Here is a 26,978-nt window from a genome sequence, read left to right as displayed (position 1 = left end):
ACAGTCTAGCATGCAGCTGGCGTTATTCAATTAAAGGGATAAATAATTTGTAAATAATTGTTTTACTCCCTATTTATATTTACAGCTTTAAATGTTATAAATAAAAAAAAGTATTTAAAAAAAGAAGAAAAAAGTAAATATACATGTTTGAAAAATTCTTAACGAGGTACAACAGAATTCATTTGGTAACATTATTTTGGAATTCACCCTTAGTTTACTGTTTCATATGAATCAATCCATGCCTGTTTCCTATCTAGTCACTATTCTGGTAACATTCATTGGGTAAATTGGGGTTCAGTCTTATACAAGAATTCTCATGTGCTTAAAACATAAGAAATTTAAAAACATATGACCAGTCACGAGCATATTACCAGTCACGAGTGAGTCATGGCTGATTCACACAAGGAGGATATTCAGTTAAAAAAAGAAGCATTCTTGTACAAGTCTGTTCAAACCAGGATGGTGAAATACTGATTATATGACTGGGAGGATGGGTACATACTTACATTCTCCTAATTGAAACATAACATCAAAACAGAACATGAATAAGGTAATGCAAGACAAAAATTGAGACAGAGTATTTTTGCTTTAAAGCAACAAGTTTTTTTACTCTTTCCTGATACATCTTTTTTCAGTAGCAGCAGACAGGGCTTTTTTAACTAAAAATACTTCTAGTAATATGATGAGAAATCCTGCCTTCAAGTAAAGGCTTTTCATTTTTGCAAACTCCCTTCATTTATGGGAATTTATATTACTTCATATATCTTTTATCCATGTACATAAAACTTTGGATCATTCACAAAACCATGGAACCAGTTTCTATCAAAACAAGGTGGCAAAATAAGAATATAAATGCATTGTGTTCCATATCTATTTGATGACTAAAGTCAATGCTAACTTACATTCTCCTGTAGTAGGCAAATATAAAAACGTTATACCCCATAAAATATTGCAAAGAATAAACTGCATTCAAACTAAAGCATTCATTATTGCATTCAAAGCTTGCATTTATTTATTAAGTAAAAGAGAAATGTTCATACTTACTGCGAGAAGTGTAAATATACAAGATGGCATATTAATTAAGGCTAAAATGTGGCATTTGCTATAATACAATAGCTTAAATGACCAAAAAAAAAAACTTCATATAAAAGTGACTTCTGTATTATTGAAGAAGTACAACAATTACTCAATATTATTTCATGTGTATGCAGAACAATCATCCAAATGTTGATAAAAAACAACTCTAGACATGAGCATCATAATTACTTAATAAATGTATTAATACACAAAAATGTGGATTTTATATGCTTGGCAACCCAACATTTTTCTGTATCATTTGAAAGGGAACCGTGTGCAGAACAGAGAGTGTAATAATATTACAGAACATAACAATTTTTTTTTTGGCCTTCAAGGATTGCTAAGTTGGTCATTTTAACATCATGTCTGATAACAGTTTAAATGATCATTTTGGTAATTTAATTTACATATATCAGTAATCAGCCATCAAACAACTTTCTTTACTAATTATACTTTTATTAAATAGGGTGACCCTGCATCAGAATTTAACATTTAGGTAAACGCCGATTCCTTGATGTAATAGACAACAGAATGAGTACATCCACTTACATGATTTCCTCCTCCAGAGCTGTTTTGAAGAGCTTGGCAAGTAAATACTCCTCCCTCAAATTGCTTCCATAGTTAAACAACGAATAAATCACTGATTCCATGAACTTGGTAGTCCGATCTTGGGGCATTTCAAATATGAGTTTGGCAAGATAGGTGGGGTTAGTTTGTAACAGGTAAAAAAGGTTTGCGTAATGTTCCATGCGGTCATGGCTCTCCTTCGTCATGACCTTAAGCCCTTTTGGAAGCCCAGCACTGCGACGGTTACCGCCCTGGGCAGCCTCACGCTGCTTTGCTAGCTTCTTGTTCAACATCACCACATCCTGAAAACATTACCAGTAAAGGTTCACATCTTACTTGAAATATGCTCAAACGAATAGAAAATATATAAAAAATAGTGGATAAAAAAATAACAACTATTATTACTATCATTATAGAGCAAGTGTAATACATAACAAACAAGAGATGTTTGTCAAACATTATGCCCCCCCTGAGCGCCATGTTGTCAGGATAATATGGACAATTGAATGAAATATGCATGGACCGAAATGACAGCTGATATGTTGCTGTTTTAAGATTATGACCATTAAAGTGTGAGGATAAAGTGTGTTATGACCGTCATGACCTTTGACTCTATGAACTCAAAATCCAGAGTCATCAGCTGGTCACCAGAAACCTAAATGTCAAGTTTGAGGGCCATGGGTGCAGGCATTGTCAAGTTATCACAAGACAAGTTTTTTTCGATCAAGGTCACTGTGACCTTGACCTTTGACCCGATGACCCCTTAAATCATAAGGGGTCATCTACAAGTCAGATGCAACTCCAAGTCAAGTTTGAAGGCCATGGTTTCAGGCATTGTTGAGTTATCATTCGGACAACCTTTTACCATTCAAGATCACTGTGACCTTGACCTTTGGCTCTATGAATCCTAAAATCAATAAGGGTGATCTACTGGTCAGGCTTAACATCCATGTCAACTTTAATGATCATAGGTTCAGGCATTGTTGAGATATCAGTGGGGGAAGATTTGTTAACTTTTTTGCGTTAAAGGTTACTGTGACATTGACCTTGGCCTGATGACCCCCAAAGTCAATAGGGGTCATCTACTGGGCAGGCCCAACCTTCATGTCAAGTTCGATGACCATAGGTCCAAGAATTGTCGAGTTTGCTTTCAAGGTCACTGTGACCTTGACCTTTGACCCCTAAAATCAATAGGGGTCATCTACTGGTCAGGCCCAACCTCCATGTCAAGTTTGAGGGCCATGGGTGCAGGCATTGTTGAGTTATCACTTGGACAACCTTTTATCATTCAAGGTCACTGTGACCTTGACCTTTGTCCCAATGACCCCTAAAATTAATAGGGACAATCTTCTGGCCAGGCTCAACCTCCAAATCAAGTTTGAGGGCCATGGGTGCAGCCATTGTCAAGTTATCACTCGGATAACCTTTTACCATTCCAGGTCACTGTGACCTTGACCTTTGGCCCAATGACCCCTTAAATCAATCGGGACCATCTTCTGGCCAGGCCCAACCTCCAAGTCAAGTTTGAGGGCCATGGGTGCAGGCATTGTCGAATTATCACTCGGACAACCTTTTACCATTCCAGGTCACTGTGACCTTGACCTTTGGCCAGATGACCCCCAAAAACCATAGGGGTCATCTCCTGGTCAGGCCAATTCTCCAAGTCAAGTTTGAGGGCCATGGGTGCAGGCATTGTTGAGTTATCAATTGGACAACCTTTTACCATTAAAGGTCACTGTGACCTTGACCTTTTGCCCAATGACCCCCAAAAACAATAGGGGTCATCTACTGGTCAGGCCCAACCTCCAAGTCAAGTTTAAGGGCCATGGGTGCAGGCATTGTTGAGTTATCACTCGAACAACCTTTTACCATTCAAGGTCACTGTGACCTTGACCTTTGACCCATTGAGCCCAAAAAACAATAGGGGTCAGCTACTGGTCAGGCCCAATCTCCAAGTCAAGTTTGAGGGCCATGGGTGCAGGCATTGTCACGTTATCACTCGGACAACCTTTTACCATTCAAGGTCACTGTGACCTTGACCTTTGGCCTGATGACCCCCAAAAACAATAGGGGTCATCTACTGGTCAGGCCAAAACTCCATGTCAAGTTTGAGGGCCATGGGTGCAGGCATTGTTGAGTTATCACTCGGACAAGCTTTAAAATTATTTTACCATTAAAGGTCACTGTGACCTTGACCTTTGACCCGATGACCCAAAATCAATAGGGGTCATCTACTGGTCAGGCCCAACCTTCATGTGAAGTTTGATTACCATACGTCCAGGAATTGTTGAGTTATCACTCGGACAAGCTTTGGTCTACTGACGGACGGACGGACCGACCGACCGCCGACATGCCTGTGCAAAGCAATATAGCCCTCTTCTTCGAAGGGGAAATGTGTTCTGAGAACTAGGACACGAACCTGGCAGCCAATTATTCAAAATAAGCACTTTTAAAGTTGAAATGTACAATAACTTAAACGTATGTTATTATGAAAAACTACCCAAAAGAGTGCTTTTAAAGTTAAAGTATACAATAACAAGCTATCTACATAGAAACTCTTCGAAATGTGCTGTTTCTCTATTATATGGTGTAATTTACCTGGAGGGTGATCCTGTTCTTGATGAGGAGACCAATCTTGATGTCCATGGTGTCCAAGTCCTGCTCCAGCTGCTTGTTGGACTTGATCTCCTTGATCACCTGTTGCTTCACACGCTGAAGCTCTGAAATAATACGTTACCATGGCAATACATGTTTGGTAGCCATAACAACAAACAGCTAGTTATCATAGCAATAATGAATAGATTATAACACAGATCTGGTTGCCAAATATAAAAAACTTGGAAAATACCATAGCAACAAAGCGTAGATAACAATAGCAACATAAAATTGATCATAGCTCAATTAAGAGCACTAGTCACATAGATATTGAGAATAGGATGTTTTCATTTGAGACAGTTGATCGCCAAAACAGGTCAAACAACTTCTATCCATATTTGGAATTAGGGTATGATTACAATCATTCATCGCTAGGTTTTGTGACTTGTCAGTCATTGATTGGCAACCTAACAGTTACTGTTCACCGCAGATACTGAAATAGGTTACTGTTCACCGCAGATACTGAAATAGGCTTGGAACCGGCTTGGAGACCAATAATTGGTGACTCATCACACGGTTTTCAATAAGTTCTGGTTGAACCATCTCAAATAGTAAAGTAACCGACCAGCTTCTACTTATTCTACTGAAAATTCATTTAGTTTTCAAAATTTGAACCGGCCCTATTGCCATTTGAACCGTCCATTTTTGCCGGCAGCCGGTTCTTATTGAGAACACTGCATCAGTAGATCTGAGATTAGTTGCAACCGAATCAGAACTGGTCGGTGACTACTTGTTGATTATCAAAAGATAATGCATATAAATAGCTCTTAAATGCATTATCTTTTGATAATTGACAAGTTGTCACCGACCAGTCAGATGCTTTTTAGAATCAATGATTTCTCAGCAAGTTGTCAAGATGTTAACAGCAGAACCGTTCTATTGAATTGTCTGGTGCTTATTCTCTTGTTTTCTTGCCTTTACGGATCATAGTGGAGTGGATTAACATAATACCATTAAAAATCATTGATGTCAATACTTGTAACAAAATGATGCTGTAATGCATATTAGGGTCTTCTTACATACATCGAGATATTGCAAACCCAATGGAAAAAAATCACACAAGATTGGAAACCACTTTGCAAGCTATCAGCAACATGTCCCCAATGAAGCTCTGGTCATTCACTGCCTCATCATCGATCAATCACAAACAGGTCATTTCAAGATTCCGCACTCTTGTCTAGACAAAGCAATCACTGTGCAATTGAAACCAATCAGCCATTAAAATAACATTTATTCTAGACCCCTAGAGGATCAATTAAAGCTCTGAGTAACTAAATGGGTAGTAACTAATTTTTTTTTGCATGCTGACTGACCGACCTTTAAAACCGCTTTGTGTTTGTCCATTGTTTTATTGGAAGGAGTTTGTAACACAGTCACACTCTCTGTATGACTGGGGCTTGAACCACCAGTAGCTTCAAGTAAATCTAACAGATGTAAGTTCCAAAAGCAACAACAAATAAATTCACCTATATACTTACCCAGTTTTCAAGGGCAACATTCTAAACATCATTATCATAACAAATGTTCTCTTTTTATTTATTGTTTGTTAGTGCAGAGGAGCAATTGCAATGCAATTACGTATTAACTTCTTCTACTCAAAACAAGCAGATATAAGCCTGATTTGATAAAAGCAAGTTTAGGACATAAGACAGCACAGTAGTAGTTTTTTAAATTGTTCAGATGAGGTTAAAACCAAAAAGAAAATTGAGGTCAATATCAGATTTTTTTCATTCCTATACAATAAAGTTAAGTTAATTTACATGCAGGTGAATAAGAGCAGATATGTTTTTCTATCATATTTTTCACTTGCAAGGCCACATACCCTGACAGAATATCAGCTTCTTAATTGAGGACCAAAGATAATCATTTCGTCAGCACCAAACACAAATTGAACATGCAAAACTAATTTATATTCAATATGCAAGCAATACAAACAACAACTAGTAAATGAGGCACAAGAAAGAAGCTTCAATGTAAATTTCAAACACTTAGGTCTTAGATATTAAAAGTGTGGGAAAAGCATCCCTTTCTCCAATAAAAGAAATTGATTACCAATTAAACAGACACAATACTAAGCCAACAGTACTCAACATGACATACCAAGCTCTTCTGCATAGTCAGCATCACTGGTGTCCAGTAGATGGACAAACCGCTGGACCACGTACAGAGGGGGGTTCTTCTCATACACTGCAATGCAAAATGCGGTATCAATGAAACTGAGGTATACCCTAAAAAGAAGAACATCGCAGGGCCAATGCCTATGCTCATTGATCTATTTTCTTCACTTGATCAAGGGGAATAATTTGACAAAAATTCAAGCCAGAGTTAATGGCCTTGCTATACATGTGCGTATTGTCTCTGGCAACATTCGTACCAAGTTTAAACTTTGGCTAGACTTTGACAATACCTCAGCTTTTTTCTTTGAAAGATAGATGACTTAATAATCTATCCCCTTGGAATGAAGTTCTCACTGTTGAACAGTAGATGAGAACATGTGTCCTTATAATATTGAAACCTGGTTCATGTAAATTCCTTTTGAAAAGAACCAATTTAAAATTAGCATTGAAAGAGTAGTAAACATCTTTGAACATAATATATCAATGTAGTTAGCATCCATTGACATATTTGACAGCTATGGTTTCTTTTATTTTAATAAACACCTACTGAGAGCCCTGTAGTCGTGCCTTGCCTTGTTGGATCGCACGAACGCTTGGATCTTTACTATGTCTGGTTCCTGCAAACATTTTTTAAAAATTAGTACATAAGCTATTACTCTTGCTTACTTCAAAAAGCTAATCTCTGTATCTTCTTATAAAGTGTTTTAAATCGAGTAAATCTAACACAAAAACATGGGAATAAAAGAAACTGAAACTTCAGAACCTTGAAATCATGAAATGTTAAAAATATAAATATGATAAAAAAAACAAAAACAAAATAAAACTTACAACTTCTGTAAGGATACCATACTTACATGATCCTTGAAGTACTTCAGTCGTTGCAAAAACCTCTTTCTTACCAGCCACATTCTCAAGGCAGATTGCAGCTAAAACAGGAAACAAACAGTAGAATTCAACACCACACACAAGTCATATCTTAAGCTAAAAAAAGAAAATAATTTCTTGATTTTGCTACACAAAACCAAATACCTTGGTAGATGAATCCGAGTGATCAGCTAGATAGTTAAGCCTTTCTTTGTATGCTTTCTTCTGCCGATGACCTTTCCAATAGGCCTGAAAAAAAAATCATGAAGAATAAAATCACCATAAGCAACAGACAATCCATATATGTAACAACACGTCTCAAACAACCACCATTTCTTGTTCCATAACCAGTCCCTGCCTTACAATGCTTTGTATATGCATAGGCTAAAGTGTTCGCTTCTCACCCAAGAGGTCGTTATTCCTGGCTATTCCAGTACTGGTTTCTACCCATATAATGGTCTCGAGAGTGATTTCTATGGCTGTCTTTACAATAAACCTACAATAAATCAGTGCTGTATCTAACACTATGCACATTCTAAACAATCGGCATACCTGTATTTTGACAACAGCAGGCTCCTGTTCACGGAGGTATGTAAGACGCCCCCGGTAGTTTTTCCTGGCCAGATATCCCCTGGTCAGTGCCTGAACCTTGACAATGAAATCTTCATTGGCTTCAAATAACAGCTCACGCAGTCTTGCATCTGTAACTTCCGTCAACACACCCTGGAGGAACAAGGGAAACAGTCATAATAAAGTCACAGATAAGAATCATAAAACGTTCAAACATATATGTACTTACATACAACTATTGTCATGGATTTGTCTGTCTGACCATGGCATTCAAAATAATTGCTTACACATGGATATATGATCCAAATTTCCTCATGAGGACATACAGAGAATTACAATACTTGACAGAAAACTGGAATAGGGAACATAAATTCTTAAGGGACTTTTTGAGTAAAGACATGCATACATATACTCTGAGCAGCTCTAACTATCATATCCCTGTTTAAGGCTCTGATCACTCACCTGTACTTCCTCCTTGGTAAGGAGCCCATGGTCCTTGATGACATCATCATTCCGGCTCCACAGGTAGTCCATGGACTGGGTATTAAAGAAGAACTTGGCCCCACTTGATGTTCGATTCATCATCCAGCCACTGCCTGATGGGCCAGATTCAGCCTTCTTCTCCTATAAAATGAATCTGCTTATAATAACCCTGGATATGACTAAATTCTAAATATAACGCACATAATTTTGGGCCTGATTAACACCCTTCTTTACTTGACTTATAAATGTACAGTTTTAACAAACTCAAGAGAGAAGAAACATTTTTGGGGGGCCCTAAAACTGTCAAGTCAACGTTTATAACAAACTGTTTTTTTTTTTCAAATAACGAAAACAAATCGTTTTTTGATGTTCCTACTACTACATTGTAGTTTAAGTTGTATGTGTAACTCAGTAATACATTGAACACGTATATACACGCATTATAAGCGGAGTTTCCTGAACTTTATTCACATACTCAAGTTTGTAATGCAATGGTATAATGAGCTTCACTCCCATTTGTAAGTGTGTTAGAAATGAGTCACATATTATAGTGGTGTAAATATTTTGATCAACAATGTTCACTGTAAAGATGGTATTTCCTTATTGCTGTCATTATCCAAGAGGCCATATCTACTTACCTTGAGTTGCTGTAGCTGTTCAAGGTATGCATGTGCACAGTCGGGCCTCATGTTCTGTACCCCAACACCCGGTAGAGACAGAGCCACAGTTAGGGCCTCATAGTCATCCGCAGCAATGGCATCATTTATGGCTGCTACACCCATCGACACTGCCAGGGAATATGTCAAATAAACAGATGAATAATGAATGAATAAACCTCCATATACATGAATATAAAATACTTCAACAGGGATGTGATTGACCTGGCAACTGAAGGGCTGAAAACACTTTGGGGATGGGTTCTGGGGGCACTTTGGGGGTCAAAAGCATCATTCAGCAGAGGTAAAACTGGCTTTGTAGAGCACTCTTTTGAGGGCTTTCCTGAGTTAGGATGGTCCCTGGAGCCATTAGATCTGTGGCGTGATCCTCGGACAAATCACATCCCTGTTAAAATGTTGGGGGGTGTATTGATCGCTACTTCAAAATTTCTCTTCAAAAATAAAAAATACATTGAAACAGTTTTTTTGATAGTGAAGTTATTTCTGAACAATTTTTATATGTAAAACAATACATATCAAGCTTCTGAAGTATTGAGACAGACCGAGAGAAATGTTGTTGACTACTCACATTCAACCCCAAGTTTGGCCTCCATGTTGGCATCATCTATACTGGACTGTATTTCATCCACCCATAACTCTGCACTGTCAACCTTCTGGTGCTGTAATATACATCGATATATTTTCACATGGTTTCTCACAATGAATTAAATATCTTAAAGTACTGGCATAATTAATCAATAACATTGTTAATTTACTTGTACTGAATTGCTGAGACACTTTTTTTTATCAATATTTTGTTGTTGCTATTAAGCAAACAGCCCATTTCTGCTGACCCCCCCCCCCCCCCCCCCCCACCCCCATTCACATTTTCCAGCTAATACTTGGGGAGTTTCACCCCACACCTACATCCCCTATCCCCAATGTTTCTAATCCCCACCCCCATACCTCTGCCTTCTGTTTCTTCTTCCTGACCAGCAGGACCTGGTACTGGTACGCCTGTTTATCATCCACATTCTCCAGCTTAGCCTCTGGGAGTTTCAACATCTTTAGTGTCTCCTCTGGCTGGCCAAGGTCTATGTACTCATTGATCTTTGAGATCGCCATGATACCTGAGGAAAAAAGTTTATTTTTTTATCCAGTTATTTATCTAACATAATTTATATAAACACTCTATGTACATGTAGATGCCAACATTCGTCTACCTGTTTCAGCTGATAAAGACAAGTTTCTCTTAAAAAACAAGGGTATTGTAGAAAACAATGTATGCTCCCTGACAGGGTACAACCTTGGGAAAGACAGGCAACTTGCTTAGCTTTTAAACTGCCATTTATACATATCGCAAAGGAGCTAGTTGTGGAAGAAAGAATGATCAGAAGCACTCAAAGTCTGGCCCTCCCATGACAGGAGAAAAAAATTGATGTGATTTCAACGAAATATATACAGAGGTCAATATGCACTAGCGCAATGCACAAGAACCTAGCATCAGTCATTGACGATTAAAATAAAACTTGTGAGTTTTAATTCTATGTTTCATATTTTCTGAATTGTCTCCCTTTACTATGTTTTACACTTATTTTTTGTCTGGAGTATAACTCCATAAGTCTGAGGTTTTCATACAGGTAGATCTTATATCTTATTGAGGAATAGTGCAGTGCACAAGAACAATAACTTTGTCTTGGGTATCTTGAGAGTTATTACCCTTAGTTTATTTTTATGCTTAAATTTGTCCAGAGAATTATTACTCCAAAAGTCATTATAAAGTATTGACCTCAAACTATACATACAGATGTATCTTAATGAGTAGAATATCAGCGCACAAAAATCATGACTCTGTTTTGAGTATTTGACCAATAATTGCCCTTCGTTTATTTTTATTCTTCTGGCAAGCACTTACGGGTAAAATTCTTCTATACTGATAGTAATTTCAGATGGAGATAAGGCAGTCTTTGACTGCTTGTCAAATTAGCACTTCTCTTCTAAATTGTTTGGATCTGCTATTATTCTGTGATTTTTTTTTTCAAAATCACTTGACACAAATTCTCTCCACATTAAACTTAAATTTTTATGATCATTCATGCGCTCACAAGCAATTCTTGTGCCCAGGGAGCATACAAATTGTCCCTAGTAATGGGACTAAGACATTGTCATATTTGTTCATGTACATTGTGATTGTTAATGCATTGGCCAAGTTTCATGTGAAGATGTTTCACTTTTGTCTTCTTACACCAAACATAATGGCCTTTGTTAAGTGTGTATTTGTAACAATTTGGCTGAAATGTGCAGCACTCACTGTATGCTGCCTGTGTTACTTACGCATTTGTTCCTCCTCCACCTGTCCATTGACCTGCTCCACAACGTCTGATATCTCCCCGTGGGTCAGCAGGTCACACTCATCCTGAAGTGGGGGCAGTTACATATAAATATGTATTATAGCAGTATTATAGAAATATTTTCCATACATCCTTTGGGGACAACTGTTCACAATAAAATACCTTTAGTGATTATTGTGATAGTCTTGTTAGTCAAATACCAAGCCAAACTGTAAAATTACTTAATAAACATTTTATCTTTATCAAAGATGCAACCGCAAGTTGACCCTACCCCCTGTTTTGCTGACTTGGCCTCTGCGAGGGCCTGCTGGTAACGGTCACTGTTTTCTTCATCCAAGTTAGTGATACAAGCAGTGTCCGCTTTCAGGGCCTCCAGGGTACCATCCCCGCTACCAGTGTCTATACACCGGTTTATGTTAGCTACTGCTGACAAAACTGGAAATTAAAATTGAATAAATACTAAAGTTGTTGTATTCTGAGGATATTTAAAACAGGGAAAAAATATTTCAGTTGTTTGTGTGAACTGATTCTTAGCTATGTTCTAAGCATATGAAAAGTATCGCTGCAATTAACAACTTTACAGTATACAGTCAATACTGGTCAGACGATCACCGGTGTTAAGTAGTAACTTGCATTATTCAGCCACTCCAAATTCCTACAGTACATTTTTACTATAATTTATGAAATACTTGCATGAAGCGGTCAACAGTCTAACACGGCCGCGGTCACTAATATTTGATCCCCTGAAGCTAGTTTGGCACTAATTAACAGTGTCACTGACACTTCCAATAATAAGTTCTCATGCTGTGATTATCAATCAGATTGTGTGTTATTCAATACATGGCTCTAATTATATGGAAGTCTATGGGAAAATATGACGACCTAATAATTTTCATTCATTCCATCAAAATGCTTATTACATCAAATGATTGCCCCACCTGTTTACTCATCCAAGAATTATGTTTATCACACGTCGGCCAATGTTACGATCAGATTTAACACAATTAATGAATAGATATTGAATAAACATTACTAATTACAAAGTTAATGGTCAAATAGCAACATAAACAATGGGAATTATTGATGTACATTGCATTTGCATTGTCCCTTAAAGCAACGAAACGAGTTGTGATTTGTATTCATTTCAATTTTCAAAGTGCACAGATTTCTGTCTTTAGGCACAGACATTTATTTTGATCATGGGTGACATAAAGACAAAATGTTTTGACTCTGAAAGAACGTGTTGAGTGTATCAAAATATTAAGACAGGATAACAGGAATTATTCATGCACTTAAGATAAAGCACTGGTGTAAAGCATATAAAAATGAAGGATTTCTTGAACTTCTTGATATAGATCTATGTATTTATGGACAATTTTGGAATAGTTATTTTAACTAAAACTTCTTTAAATGTCAAAGTTGAACACAGCAGCAATAGATTATAAGGAAACATTGTACAATGAAATTCAAGTGCCAGTCATTTGTCATTTAATTTTTTTTATAATAGGTCCCTATTAAAACAAAGCATGAGTGGCAGAAATTTCGACCCTGGACTAAGTTGCCACCTGACTTATCAGCCACTTTGACCTTTTCTCAAAGGTGGCCACATAAAACCAGTTTGACTGTATGTCCAAGCTGAACTGAAATTGTCATGCTCTGACTCAAGCCTGGCAGCACCCACTTGATTGAAGTATCAACAAAAAGGAAATCTGCATAATATTGAATATATATTACATGTAAAATACACAGTTATGAAAACACGCACCTCTAACAGCAGCGAAGACCTCCTCATAATCAAGATCCCCTCCCTTCTCCTCTCTCATGCTAGTAAATTCAGTCATATATAGAGAGCCAGCAAACTCGTGCACCGGTGGCAGCTGGGACTTGGGGTGCTGCAGTGTTTTCATAAGGAGGGCCATGTCCTTCGTCTCCAGGGAGGAATTGATGGATGTTACTGCTAACATCTCTGCAATGAGGACATTTATCTATGTCAAGGTACTGACTAGCACAGGTCAGAGTTTGTGAACTGGTAGTGACAATTACTTGATTTAAATGCATTAACTTTGTAATTACTTTGCAGGCCAAACAGGAGCAAGAATAGCAATTTTAATCAACAACATGTTTCTTTAATTTCATTTATGATGTAAATGGTTAAAGAGAAACTCACACCAAATCCCTAAATTTAAAAATACAGAACACTTAAAGCATTACATACTCTGATATTCAAGGTCAGCCTCCAGATTTGCCATTGTAACACACTGCTGTATGTCTTCCTTGTCAAGGGGAAGGTCTGCACCGCCATTGTTGTTCTGGAACAGGTGAAAACATGGTAATTCAAGTGTAAATGTACTGTCTTAATGTTCACCTTGTCGCCATCTCAAAGTCTTTATTAGAGCTAAAGCAACTTTTGGACACTGCTGCTCCTAAGAGTTAGGCTATAGTAGATCACTTACATTCTCGTCATTTATGGTTAAGTTGGAAATGCAAACAGTATTAGAATTATTCCGTGCTTCTGATGTTAAATTAAAACAAAAATGCTGGCTTTGGCAAAGGAGAAAACCTTGTCAAGTTGTTTTCAGGCTAGTAGAAAATTTCTATCATATGAAAGTAGTTATTCTTTGGTGTTTTAAAAGTTATTGCAGACTGCCATGCTACTACATAAAATTCTAACTTTCTAAAACAGTGACAGTGCCCCTATTAGGAGCTCACCTTCTTGGCCTGCCGGGCCTCCTCGAGTTTCTCCATGTACACTTCGATGTTCTCATCCTTCACATTCTTGATGCCAAGGTGGGAGGACTTGAGCATCGCTAGAACTGTAGCCTTGTCTGCACTCAGCAGGGCCGAGTTCAACTCCACCAGTGTGAATGTAGCTGGAAATATAGCACACAGAATGTGCTTTTATTCTTGTGATATTAGATCAAAACACTGAATTCTAGCAATGAACAGGTATAGTTGAACTGATAACTAATAATTTTAAGCAAGCTTGGTCTGAAATAATATGCATCTTATGAAAGAAAGTGTGGTATATCATTTCTTTACTATGCTCACAATTTAAGCTAGGTGGATATTATTTGTCTCAATAGATTTCCAGACAGTTTTTGGTTCTTAATCAAATGTACATAGCATTTTTTTAAAACTGTAGATATATCTTTTGGTAGCTATAATAAGCTCTTCAGGGTAATCATAGCAACATAAATAAATCTTACCTCACCTTTTTATATACCCTCAATGTCAGCATTATACAGGTGTTATATGGTAATGTGTGGTTGTTTTTACTGTGAACTTGTCCATACTATTTCCACATAACAAGATTTATGCATTGAGGCCAAATTCTTTATGTAAAGAGAAAAGACTACTCACTGTTGACAAGGTTAAGGTTCCCCTGTAACTCGGCCTGCGTCAACATCTCATCATACACGTCAAACTCTTTACCCCCATCCTCTTCCTGTGTCTCATGCTGACAACATAAGATATATAATCATCCAGTGAAATGCTGCTGACCAATATTCACACTGGTCTGACCTAGTTTTAACCCCTGATGACCAATGTTCACACTGATCCTAAATATCAGGCTGGGAAATATTATCATAATGAGAAATATTATGATTTTTTTTAAGATAGGCTAGACACTGTTAAATTTAGGCAAGGAGTAAAAAAAACTTAAAGCACAGTTTTTTAGATATATTAATATATGACCTAATGACCTAGTTATTGACCCAAGATGACCCATATTCACACTGGTCTTAAATATAATACTGTCAAATATTCTGATCAGGTTTCATCTACATTGGATAAAAACTGTAGAATTTATGACGCACAAAAATGTTAACGACACCAGACTTCCTTCCCCCTTTATTTTCGCCAATCTGTAACCAAGATTTTCTTCTAAATAAAATACTTTTAATAATTCATTCTTTTACAACTTTGCATTGATGTAGGACAAAGAATTGCTTGGAATTCGGTTTTGTCATGCACACAAATGCAGAATATTTGAGGGCACATTTGTATCGGCTTATATCCAAACACAAAGGATTTCATAGCATTCCATCATGAATTGCACTTGCAAACAATGTACCTTGTTCTTGGCATTCTCAGTCTTGGTGTGTTTGGCATCGTAGAGGCTGTTAGTGTACTCTTCCCCCAGTTTTCTGTTGATTCCAACAATCCTGGCTGCAGGATTCCCGAGGGCTGTCATAATGTCAGCTGCCACCTTCGTCTCTATGGCCTCATTGATGGCGATGATGGCTGCATGAAGGGTGGCGTCATCCTCGCTGAGCTCATTGGCAAGGATTCCCCCAATTTTGCTGAAAGTGGGCATCTGGATGCCGTACTTGTCCAGCTCATGTCGCATTGCACTGATCTCCTCCTCTGAAACAGGGGCAAAGGTTTGAGTGGGAAAGAAAAAACGTTTATTGTCAGATGTTTCTTATAATTGGAAGCATTTATTCCACTAGAGCAACACAGTATATTATTAATACACCCTCAATCCTGAGTGTCGGAAATACTGCCTGGATAGAACAACAAAAGAAATCAAGTAAAAAATGTTTCACTGAGGGTTTACATGCCACAGAAAAGTGAACTAGAAGTCATAATTCTATGCTGGTTAGTTCTGGCAAAAAATTCTCAAATTCATTTAGTGTTCAGGCTCATGCCTCGGCCAATGAGATCCCCGACAGATTCACATTTATTTCTGCAGAAGAGCTCTAAAAACCAAAAATCCCTTAAGCAGATTTCATTTAGTCATTAGGTGGTATCATTGAGTAATTTAGAAGATTGCGGATACCCAGTGGAACTTCTGGCTGAAACATGGTCTTCTAAACAATTAGTCCCCCAAAAATAAACACTTACTAATTCTTCACTTTAGGCTGTATGTAAATTCAAAGTATTTTAGGCCAAATAAATGCTTTGATGCCATACAATTCTCAATATTGATCAGTTGTGTGAATTAAGCAAATAACTTAAATACTGTTCTACATGTTTCCAGTTTATTTATGGAGTCAAACAAACAAAATACATGTATCACAATCGCCTTGCCAGAAATCTAAATGGTTCATTAAACATGAAAGATACGAGTTTTTCTTTCAACTAAAGTATTTATTGAAAAAGTTCATACATTATCAGTGTTTATAATATGACTGGGCATTCATAGCTCTTTAAAAATAGAAATCAATTTAGATATGAACGTGATCATGTACCAGTTAACATTATTAATCATGGCAATTAAATTCCAATTAAACTTGTCCTTAAAGTCTAATCAACCTTATCACTGAAACTCTACTTATATCAATAATGACCACGTTTAGATAATGTGCATGATAAATAAATTAATTAAATCAGTATTTTCCATTTAATTATACTCCCGCATTTTTATTAGGATTGATTAACATTTTGTTGGGCTAAAATATACATTATATACATTTTTTACTAATTATTTTGCAAAATCAACATGTAATTTTGGGTCTGCAAATATATCTTCTTACAAAACATACCATTTTAGATTTAAGGTTTAAGCCAATGGCTTAATTGGGATTTAATTAACAGCCAACTACCCTTCTGTCATAATGGGCTGGATTTTTCGTTTTAATTTTAATTTCTGAACAAAAGCAGTCCAACAGAGAATAAACAAATGATCATTACAAATGTCTTCAACTAATTGATCAAGAACAAATTGTAATCATGTAATCATTGTCAATGCATAACTACTATACATCTAATTATGTATTCTAAACATAGTAAAAGTGATTAAAATGTTAAAAAATAACTTTGTTTACTTTTTGACTGCATCACGGGAAGTTATCTGCACTCAAGGCTAATAACATTTTACTGATATCTTAAAAGGAGCTCAAATTACTTCATACATGGTGGTTTTTATAGGGAAGTGAATGAAGTAAGAAGACAATAAATTGACCTGGACAAATGAAAGCCTTCTATATTCATATTATGGTAATTACTGTAATGAACTTGAAAATTGTTTAACCCGAAGGGTATGTGTTGAGAAAACAATTTCTAGTTTGCTTTTATCTTGAAAGGAAATAAGTGAGTTGTTTAATGTTGAATGACCCAGGAGTATAAATTATCTTCTTATAATTTTTGCTCAATTTGTTCCAGAAGTATTCATGAAAAGTTAATTTTAACATCAAAAGCGTAGGCTGTGGTTTGCATTTCAATCAGGCAACTGCATGCATCAGACACCACCACATAAATGAATGATTAAATAAAACATGGTGCACATACACATTACTTTTACTGTTATGTCATGAAATACTACCTAGAGACCAAAACATAATATCGACTAAATCTAAGCCTTAAGCTTGTAAAGAGTTTTATAATTTATGGCCATAAAAGGCATTTAAAATAAAGTTTGGTTTAAGAATCAAAACAGCTGTTTTTTCTGTTGAATATTAAAAACATCAGAATCAATACTTGCCAGTTCAATAGCTCAATAATGGGAGTATGAATTACACCTTAATGATATGCATGCAGACTCCCATCATGTGAAAGTGATTTCAATAGGTGGCTAGTGTTTCAGATCATTTACGTACTATTTTCATGATATATTTTTTGTTTACTTAGAATCTGCTTAACCAATCTATTTTCAGGGCTTAAAATACGATATAAGGAAGAGTTATGACATGAAATTACTAAATTCTTCCTATATTTACCTGTAAAGTTCACCTTTCCATACAGGTCTTCAATCTGGGGGGCCATACCCAGCTTGAATAAATACAAACTGAAAGTAATAGAGGAATATTTATCAATAATACCACAGTATCAAACAGAAAAAAAGCTATGAAAATGTTTTTGTAATATTTCAAGGCCAAATTATGATCCAATAGTTTATGATTATGTGTGGGCAACAAACTTATGCTGTTATGCTAATTTAATATACTCTTTGCATTGCATCTCCAATATTTATTTGTTGACAATCTGATTCACTACAGACCTGAGGGCATGCAGGCAGTATATTGTCCTTGGCATGTTTTTCCTATCATAAATATCTGTTGTCTCCGGGTAGAATATCTGAAATTGTCAACATACATAATCAATATTTGTTTTATAATTATTACATAAAATTAGATTGCTTTATGTTTGAGAGTTTTTTTATTTCATGATTTTTTCGGTATGAGCGAAATTCTGCAACACCATTATTAACCTTGAAAAGCAACACAAAACTAGAGATTGCTTTTTTGAAAAAGCGCTTGTCTCTCCTATTGTGTGGTCATATATGAGAAAAAAATAAATAATGGACATGAAATTTGTAATTTTGGGCTGGAGACGAACCAACAGTGAAGTTTGGTTCATTCACTGTATTAAATAGTAAATAACTAATGTGACCTTGACCTTTGACCTACTGATCTCAAAATCAATGGCTCCTGGGTGCAGGCGTTCTTTATTTATTGGGAGGAAAAGTGTGACGTACAGACTGATAGGACTGACTGACAGACTGATCACAAGATCAATATGGGTCATCTACTAGTCCTGACCAACTTGCATACCAAGTATGAAGTTCCTGGGTGCAAGCGTTCTTTAGTTATTGAGCGGAAATCATTTCTTCACCTCAAGGTCAGGGTGCCCTTAACCTTTGACCTCAAAATCTATAGGTGTCATCTACTAGTCATGACATACTAGCATACCAAGTATGAAGTTCCTGGGTGTAAGCGTTCTTTACTTATTAAGCAGAAACCATTTTTAAGCTTAAGGTCACCGCCAACATATCATTTTTTACCTGAAGGTAACCTTGCTTTGACCTTTTGATCTCAAAATCAATAGCGGTCATCTACTAGTCATGAAAAACTAGCATACCAAGTGTGAAGTTCCTGGACCCAAAGGATCCTTAGTTATTAAGCGGAAACCGTTTCTTTACCTCAAGGTCACAGTGACCTTGACCTTTGACCTACTGATCTCAAAATCAATAGGTGTCATCTACTAGTCATGACCAACTAGCGTACCAAATATGAAGTTCCTGTGTGCAAACGTTCTTTAGTTATTGAGCGGAAACAGTTTCTTCGTCTGAAGGTCAAGGTGACCTTGACCTTTGACCTACTGATCTCAAAATCAGTAAGAGCCATCTACTAATCATGACCAGCTAGCATACCAAGTATTAAGTGCCTGTGTACTAGCATTCTTTAGTTATTGAGCAGAAAACATTTTTAAGCTTATGGTCACCGCCAACATATCGTTTTTTACCTGAAGGTAATCTTGACCTTTAACCTTTTGAATTCAAAATCAATAGGGGTCATTTACTTGTCTTGAACAACTAGTTCACCAAGTATGAAGTTCCTGGGTGCAAGCGGTTTTAAGTTATTGAGCGGAAACGAAGTGTGACATACAAACTGACGGACGGACGGACAGACTGATTGACAGGGCAAAAATAATATGTCTCCCCATGAATGGGGGAGACATAATTAAATATATGCTGCTTTAATTTCATCTCAAATCTAATTGCGAAAATTATACCCTCGGAAAATGAAGACAATCTACAGTATTTAATCACTCAAACCAGAAACTAGTTCCAGATATAAATCAATATACATTTTCAATGACATTTCCCAGATACAATATTTATTCTTAGAACATTATGCAGTAAAGCTATTTTGCATCACTGTCACATGAACAGTATTTGATGTCACGAATCTTATACAGGACTTATAGTATCCTCACAAGACAACAGGACATATTGAGAATACCACAAGAATTATCACTGTTGAAAATCTAACAATACATGTCGGTCTAAATTTATCTTACTGAGTTTTAAAGATCTCATAATAGAAAGTACATAATATCTTGAATAAATAATATAATCTGTAAGTCCATTCTTGTTTCCGCAAAGAAAGTTGCATTTCCCCTTTACTGTCATTAATTGTATGTAATCATTTCCCATTAAAAAGGTTTTGAGTGAAATTTCCAAACCCAGCTGCATATTTCTGCCAATGTGTACATACCCTTGGCAGGCCAACCTCCTCCATGGCCTTGAACCACTGGTTCAGGTTATCTGTGTGCCGGAAATGGAGGCCCCTAGCCTGCAAAATAGTGAGTACATTGTAGGTATAATACTTCAAATAAGCAAATGTCTGCGCATGATCGGCTGTGCAACCTTGTCCTTTGACAAGGAGACATGAGTTTTTCACCGGGCACATTGTCTGTCATTGTGAACATTTGTGCCATGCTATTTTACTATCTTCAATTCATGTCAAAGTGACAGCTTCAACACGAAGTACAATTTAAGGCATTTTGACTAATGACCTTCAAGTGCGACCTTGACCTTGATATCAGACCATGGTCTTGAACGCAACACTTTGTCATGGAAAACATTTACAGCCCAAACACCAAATATTGACGACACCCCCAGCCAATAAATCCCATTTGAAAAACCTGGTAAAACAAGAGATATTTGGCAAACATTATGCCCCCCCCTGAGCGCCATGCTGTCAGGATTGTATGGACAATTGAATGAAATATGCATAAACAAAAATGACAGCTGAATTGTCACTGACATTGGATGCAGTTTTAAGATTATGACCATTCAAAGTGTGAAGACAGAGTGTGTTATGACCATGACATTTGACTCTATGACCTCAAAATCCAGGAGTCATCAGCTGGTCATCAAAAATCTAAATGTCAAGTCTGAGAGCCATGGGTGCAGGCATTGACAAGTTAACACACAGACAAGCTTTTTTTGTAAGGGGTCATCTACAGGTCAGACGCAACTCCAAGACAAGTTTGAGAGCCATGGGTGGTTATCACACGAACAACCTTTTACCATTCAAGGTCACTGTGACCTTGACCTTTGGCATGATGACCCCCAAAAACAATAGGGGTCATCTACTGGTCAGGCCCAATTTCCATATCAAGATTGATGACCATAGGTCTAGGCATTGTTGAGTTATCACTCGGACAAGCTTTAAAATTATTTTACCATTAAAGGTCACTGTGACATTGACCTTTGACCTGATGAGCCCTAAAATGAATAGGGGTCATCTACTGGTCAGGCCCAACCTTCATGTCAAGTTTGATGACCAGACGTCAAGGAATTGTTGAGTTATCACTCGGACAAGCTTTGGTCTACTGACGAACCGACGGACCGACATGCCTGTGCAAAGCAATATACCCCTCTTCTTCGAAGGGGGGCATAATAAAAATAGACTAGGGTGGACAAGAACAGTGTAGTTTTGTTCCTCGAATATAAGACCAATGCAAACATTTCGAGTATCTGCATGAGTGATGTCATCAAAATCCTGTACAGACTGAAGCTTTCATATTTTGGAAAGTTTAAGAATTGATTTACATCAGCTATTAGAGCCTAATTGAACGAAATGGATATGTCTCAAATCATTGATATTCTATTTTTACCTCCTTTAAAAATAGGTAGAAAACTTCAGTAGCATATAGTGGCATAGAGGTGACATGTGTAATTACTTTTTCATATCTTGTGGACAAGACAAGCTCATTCCCAGCCTCATTATAAGTAAGTTATGGGCATAAGATAATAAGTTGTGTCCCTGACATACTAGGTCATGGCAAAATATATAAAAATTCACACACGTCACATCTATGCCACCGTAGAGAACACCGTTGAAGGCAAATGATAGCTGAGAATTCCTGAGAACCTTCAAAGACACAAGGGATACATTAACCTTACGTATTTGGCAGAAAATATATTGCACGACCAATTAACTGGAAGCAATAACCTTATTATGAGACACTGCTCTATAAAATCAATGATACAGAATCTCTGTGCCTGCTCAGAGTTTATTACTGGACAACATGCAATATCTGTAATATCAAAGGCATGAAAAACTAAAATAAATATGTAATTACGACACACTAGAATACAAAAATTAAAAAAAGTGAGTAAAAGAATGAAGTTTCCAGCCCCATAACTTAACCAGTCATTTCTTGAAGACTTAGAGGCTAACAATGTATGTCGATGTAAGACATTTTTTTTAATGCATTATCATGTTAAACTTTTCAAGACTTTATCATTATGGTCAAATGAGTAAAACATGAAATGCATTTGAATAAAAAAAAATGTTTGCATCAACCTATATTGTGCCCCTTTAGAGAATGCTTCAATAAAGAAGGCCTTGAAAGCAATAAAGAAGGCCTTGAAAGCAATGAAGAAGGCCTTGAAAGCAATGAAGAAGGCCTTGAAAGCAATGAAGAAGGCCTTGAAAGCAATAAAGAAGGCCTTGAAAGCAATGAAGAAGGCATTGAAAGCAATGAAGAAGGCATTGAAAGCAATGAAGAAGGCCTTGAAAGCAATGAAGAAGGCCTTGAAAGCAATATAGAAGGCATTGAAAGCAATAAAGAATGCCTTGAAAGCAATGAAGAAGACCTTGAAGGCAATAAAGAAGGCTTTGAAAGTTCATCTCACAGATATGATTTTAATATGGTCCATCATGTTCAATCATAATTTATTCTCAACGAAACTGCTTTTTGAATGTTCTATGTGTTTTTTAATAAAAAAGTCATGTATGATGTAATTATGCATGTTATGATGTAGCTATAACTGATTTTCTGTGGAGTCTAATGCCAGACATTCATGTCACCATGTCTTACAAGGCATCAAATTGGAATATTAATAATCATTGATCACAGAAGGACATTATGACAATGCAGATGACAAAGTATGAAAGAAAATCATATGGTTGGGAGGAAGATCTGAACAGGCAGATATTATTGAGGCAAAATTCTCTACTTTCACTTCTGCTGATATTATAATAGTGGCCAATACCTTGAGGTACTTGTCAAAAGATAACAAACAATAAGGTTTTAAAGATTTCATCACGGGTTCTTAGGCCCCCCAAAAATTTATTTTGCCGACCCTACAGTTATTATAGTCTGAAGGTTATAAAAATAATATGTTTGGTCTGTTTCAATATGTAGTTTAAATGGGTTTATAATGATAAATACAAATATAACGATTACTTTAATGCCATTTACCCAATTATCAAAAAACATCCTTACATAAAGCTTAATAAAAAGAAATTGATAAAAGAAAAGCTTTCTTACCCTACCTATTTTAGGAAAAGATGTAACCCTAAACCACACAATTATATTTTTAGGCCTAGCAGTGATAAATGTCAATCCTGAAAAATAGCCAGGAAATATCCCTGTTTGAGTGTGAGGGATGCATGCAAAGATCAGATAAAGGGGTTTGGGGAAATATTTTCAGTCATTTATATAAATTATTTCAAGATTCTTCCTACTGTTTTCGATGCAAATATCCAAACAAAAAACAATCTTTACAACTGTACAATAGTCAAAAGTTACAAGGACTCAATGCTGATTTCATGATTATTCTGAACTACATGAATTGCAAACAAACAAAACAAAACTTCCCAAACACAGAACCATTCATAATGTGATAAAATGTTGTGTTTTAAAATTGATCATTTTGTAAAATTTCATATCCAAATCATAAACAGTTTTTATTTTTATATTCGAGTATTGCATTCTGTACATGATAATATACATGCATTTGATTGCATTACATTATTACAGTATGATAGAGATATCAAATTCCACTATAAATCACCGTGTTTGGTATGTAATACCTACCACACTATTAATATAATGATGTCCGCAAATGACAGATATGGCATATAGTAGGTGGTATAAGAAATTCGATATGCATACATCATCAATATCAATCAAACCAGGTAGCCTGAATACATGGGCCTAATTAACTGGCAAATATCAACATTACACTAAGGTTGCAATACTTCTTCTCTATGTCAGCTGTCACATATAGCAAAAGAATATTATAATCTATACAATGACAAATTATGAGTAGCAGCTGAGTTACAAATATGTACAACATGATGGGATAAACATATCACTAAGATCAATATTGTACTTGGGAGGCTCTGCTGTGACAATTTGCTTTTTGGCGGAAATGATATCCTTAACATACAACAGCAAAATCTCAAGGACCTGACAATTCATCATCAGGAAAATACAAATGTACATGTGAAAACAGGATATATTACTGTTTCATTTAAATGAATTAATGTTACACCAATAAGACCATTGTAATAATGCACTGGATACAATCCCAGTAGTCAAGGATTTAACATAGACACACAAGAACAAGGACAAGTTTTTCAAGCCTTTCTGTACAAACAGTTTCTCTCCCATGATAGTACTTCTGGTTGGGAAAACATTTTTTTGTGTCAGACCAAATATTTCAGTTAAATGCTCAGAAATAGAAGTTACTTTCAGTGATATTAGAATAGCACACATTGATTTGGCTACTAAGAATTTGAAACCAATAACCCTCCCCGTACATTTCCCAAAGTTTTATTCCACAGTTTTGTGAATGGAGTCATGGCCCTAAGAAATGTGAAAATTTTGACAAAAAGCCTGAAATGGTGAATTTACCGTAGTATATTTTAAACAAAGAAACAAAGCAAAGCCCCCTTTAAGACCCTGGCTTTAAATATTTTTATGATAAAAAGACTGCATTTAAACATATCTGTACAAGCTAACTTGTTTAGAGTTATTGTTTATTTAGGTTTACGAACTTTTTAGAATCGTGGAAGGTGCTGGATTCAGGCCCCATTTCAACAAAAAATAAACACTGTGTCATCATACCTTAAAGCGCGACTGGTCCCTGTCGTAGATACGTTTTAAGGGCACCTTGGTTGGGGCCATAAAGTGTGCGAGTTTGGCAAGGTACACCCCATTCCGTAGCCCCTCCTCCAGTTCTGTTGTCAGGGGCAACTCCTCGTTGATGCATGCCTGGATCCATCTGCAGATAGGGAAAACAAATAGATCATTATTCAAAACATTTATCATATATGTTTTTGCATTTGAAATGTTTACCTCATACATATGAAATTTTTACCTCATACATATAGTGTTCTCAAAAAGAACAGGCTGCTGGCAAACATAAACTGCTGAAATGGCAGTTGGGCCATTTCAAATTTGCAAAAATAAGTGAATTTTAAGTAGAATAAGAATAAGTAGTAGCTCAGGTCGGTTACTTATTACTTACAGACAACGCGAAAACTTTTTCTTCTTCACAGGACATTGCGACTGGTAAACACTGAAAGTTTACCTGTCGCACCAAATTTTTACCTGTTGCAATGTTACTAACAGTATTCAGTTACATCAGCCTAAACCTTGATTTTAAGCCTCTTTTTTAAATAAGTTTTGTAATTCCCCATTATAACAGGTTTAGATCTTTTGGTTAGATTTGTCCAACAGTACTATAATAAATTACAAAAAAAAGCTAAACATCATGTAAAAAAATCAATATTCGGATCTTATGTCATATTTTTTTTCTTTCCTTGTCTCCCAAAAAAAAACTCATATCTGGTTCGTCTACCCATGGAACAGCTAGATCTTACTCTTTAAATTCATCTTTAAATTAAAGATACAGTACGGTAATAAAATGTAACGAATTGTACTACAAGTCAAACTTAGGCACACCATTTATGCAAAAACGAAAGTAGAGTTCTTGTTATTGGCAATGTTAAACAGAGCGGAAAGAAAGTCAGCTCGGTATATTAATCATCATATTTAAATTAACACGATTGCCGGGAACCACTTTGCCGAAAATAAATACATACGGAATTTTGTAATTTCCGAACATTTCCGTAAAATAACAGTATTAGAGTACGAGCTGAAATCGGAACCTTACGCGTTTTATCGGCTTTTACGGAAACATGTCGAAACGGAGTTTACAAATAGTGATACACGGATTAACACGCTGAATAATCATGATACAGTATAATAGTTAAAAATAACTCTGAACATTTATTTAGAAACTGAAAGTAAATTTTCCGAAAATTCCGAAACATGTCGAAACGGGGTTTACAAATAGTGATACACGGATTAACACGCTGAATAATCATGATACAGTATAATAGTTAAAAATAACTCTGAACATTTATTTAGAAACTGAAAGTAAATTTTCCGAAAATTATACGGTGCTGACTGTAATTTTTCACCGGACATTGTGACCGACCAAAACAAAAGTTTCGTCGGTCAAAATGAAAATATACCGGACATGTCCGACTGTCCGACGGACATTCGCATTGTCTGTACTTATTGAGATGGTTCAACAGAAACATTTCGAGAACCCTGCCCATAAACAGATATCAATAGCACGAAAACCAAATGACACAAGGCCGGAAAGTACACTCAAGACAATATCTATTTAATATATAATGAGACACAGTCTGATGAATCAACCATGTATTTGGATTACTGCATCAATTATGGGGTTTTCTTTATCAACAGCTGAACTACAGTTGTATTATGAATCAATGTCTTCCTGTCAGATTGTTTATTCTAATGTTATGAATTATAGCATTCAGTTCCTTTACCAAAACACAATATTACTAAAGTAAATAACCCAGTCAATCCATGAATACATTACAACTTTTTAGTGAAATAAGTATGTCCATAACATTTGATTTTTTTACTGAGGGGACAATGTGTTTCATTATACCCGATGGCAAATAACTGCGGTGTGATGCTCAGTTTATCTCCATCAATCTGCTGTCTGCCCACTTGAATGGTATTGAGGCAACACAGCTATGAACAGTATTCATTTCTGTCATTATGGTAGGCAGCACATTGGATTGGTAGTTTGTAATATAACCAGCAATGCTGGTTATTATGAGTGA

The 26,978-nt window shown here is 36.2% G+C and overlaps 1 protein-coding gene across 2 annotated transcripts in view; it reads right to left on the bottom strand.

The window, feature by feature from the left end:
- The window catches only part of LOC128228154 (ras GTPase-activating-like protein IQGAP1), a 53,184-nt gene that overhangs the window by 11,998 nt on the left and 14,208 nt on the right, over nt 1-26,978 (bottom strand). For both annotated transcript variants that reach the window (XM_052939307.1, XM_052939308.1), the window contains 22 exons: nt 24,937-25,093; nt 20,283-20,360; nt 18,284-18,360; nt 18,003-18,070; nt 15,416-15,708; nt 14,701-14,797; nt 14,050-14,210; nt 13,556-13,649; nt 13,106-13,306; nt 11,612-11,775; nt 11,324-11,405; nt 9,956-10,119; nt 9,579-9,669; nt 8,972-9,120; nt 8,313-8,474; nt 7,833-8,003; nt 7,446-7,529; nt 7,271-7,342; nt 6,964-7,033; nt 6,400-6,486; nt 4,243-4,364; nt 1,627-1,946 (listed from right to left, as the gene is read on the bottom strand). In XM_052939307.1, coding sequence (XP_052795267.1) covers nt 1,627-1,946; nt 4,243-4,364; nt 6,400-6,486; nt 6,964-7,033; nt 7,271-7,342; nt 7,446-7,529; nt 7,833-8,003; nt 8,313-8,474; nt 8,972-9,120; nt 9,579-9,669; nt 9,956-10,119; nt 11,324-11,405; nt 11,612-11,775; nt 13,106-13,306; nt 13,556-13,649; nt 14,050-14,210; nt 14,701-14,797; nt 15,416-15,708; nt 18,003-18,070; nt 18,284-18,360; nt 20,283-20,360; nt 24,937-25,093 — 2,964 coding nt within the window. The remainder of the gene's footprint in view (nt 1-1,626; nt 1,947-4,242; nt 4,365-6,399; nt 6,487-6,963; nt 7,034-7,270; nt 7,343-7,445; nt 7,530-7,832; nt 8,004-8,312; nt 8,475-8,971; nt 9,121-9,578; nt 9,670-9,955; nt 10,120-11,323; nt 11,406-11,611; nt 11,776-13,105; nt 13,307-13,555; nt 13,650-14,049; nt 14,211-14,700; nt 14,798-15,415; nt 15,709-18,002; nt 18,071-18,283; nt 18,361-20,282; nt 20,361-24,936; nt 25,094-26,978) is intronic.

This window comes from Mya arenaria, chromosome 3, assembly GCF_026914265.1.
Source record: "Mya arenaria isolate MELC-2E11 chromosome 3, ASM2691426v1".
Classification (NCBI taxonomy): Eukaryota; Metazoa; Mollusca; class Bivalvia; order Myida; family Myidae; genus Mya; species Mya arenaria.
This window is presented reverse-complemented; position numbering and strand designations above follow the sequence as displayed.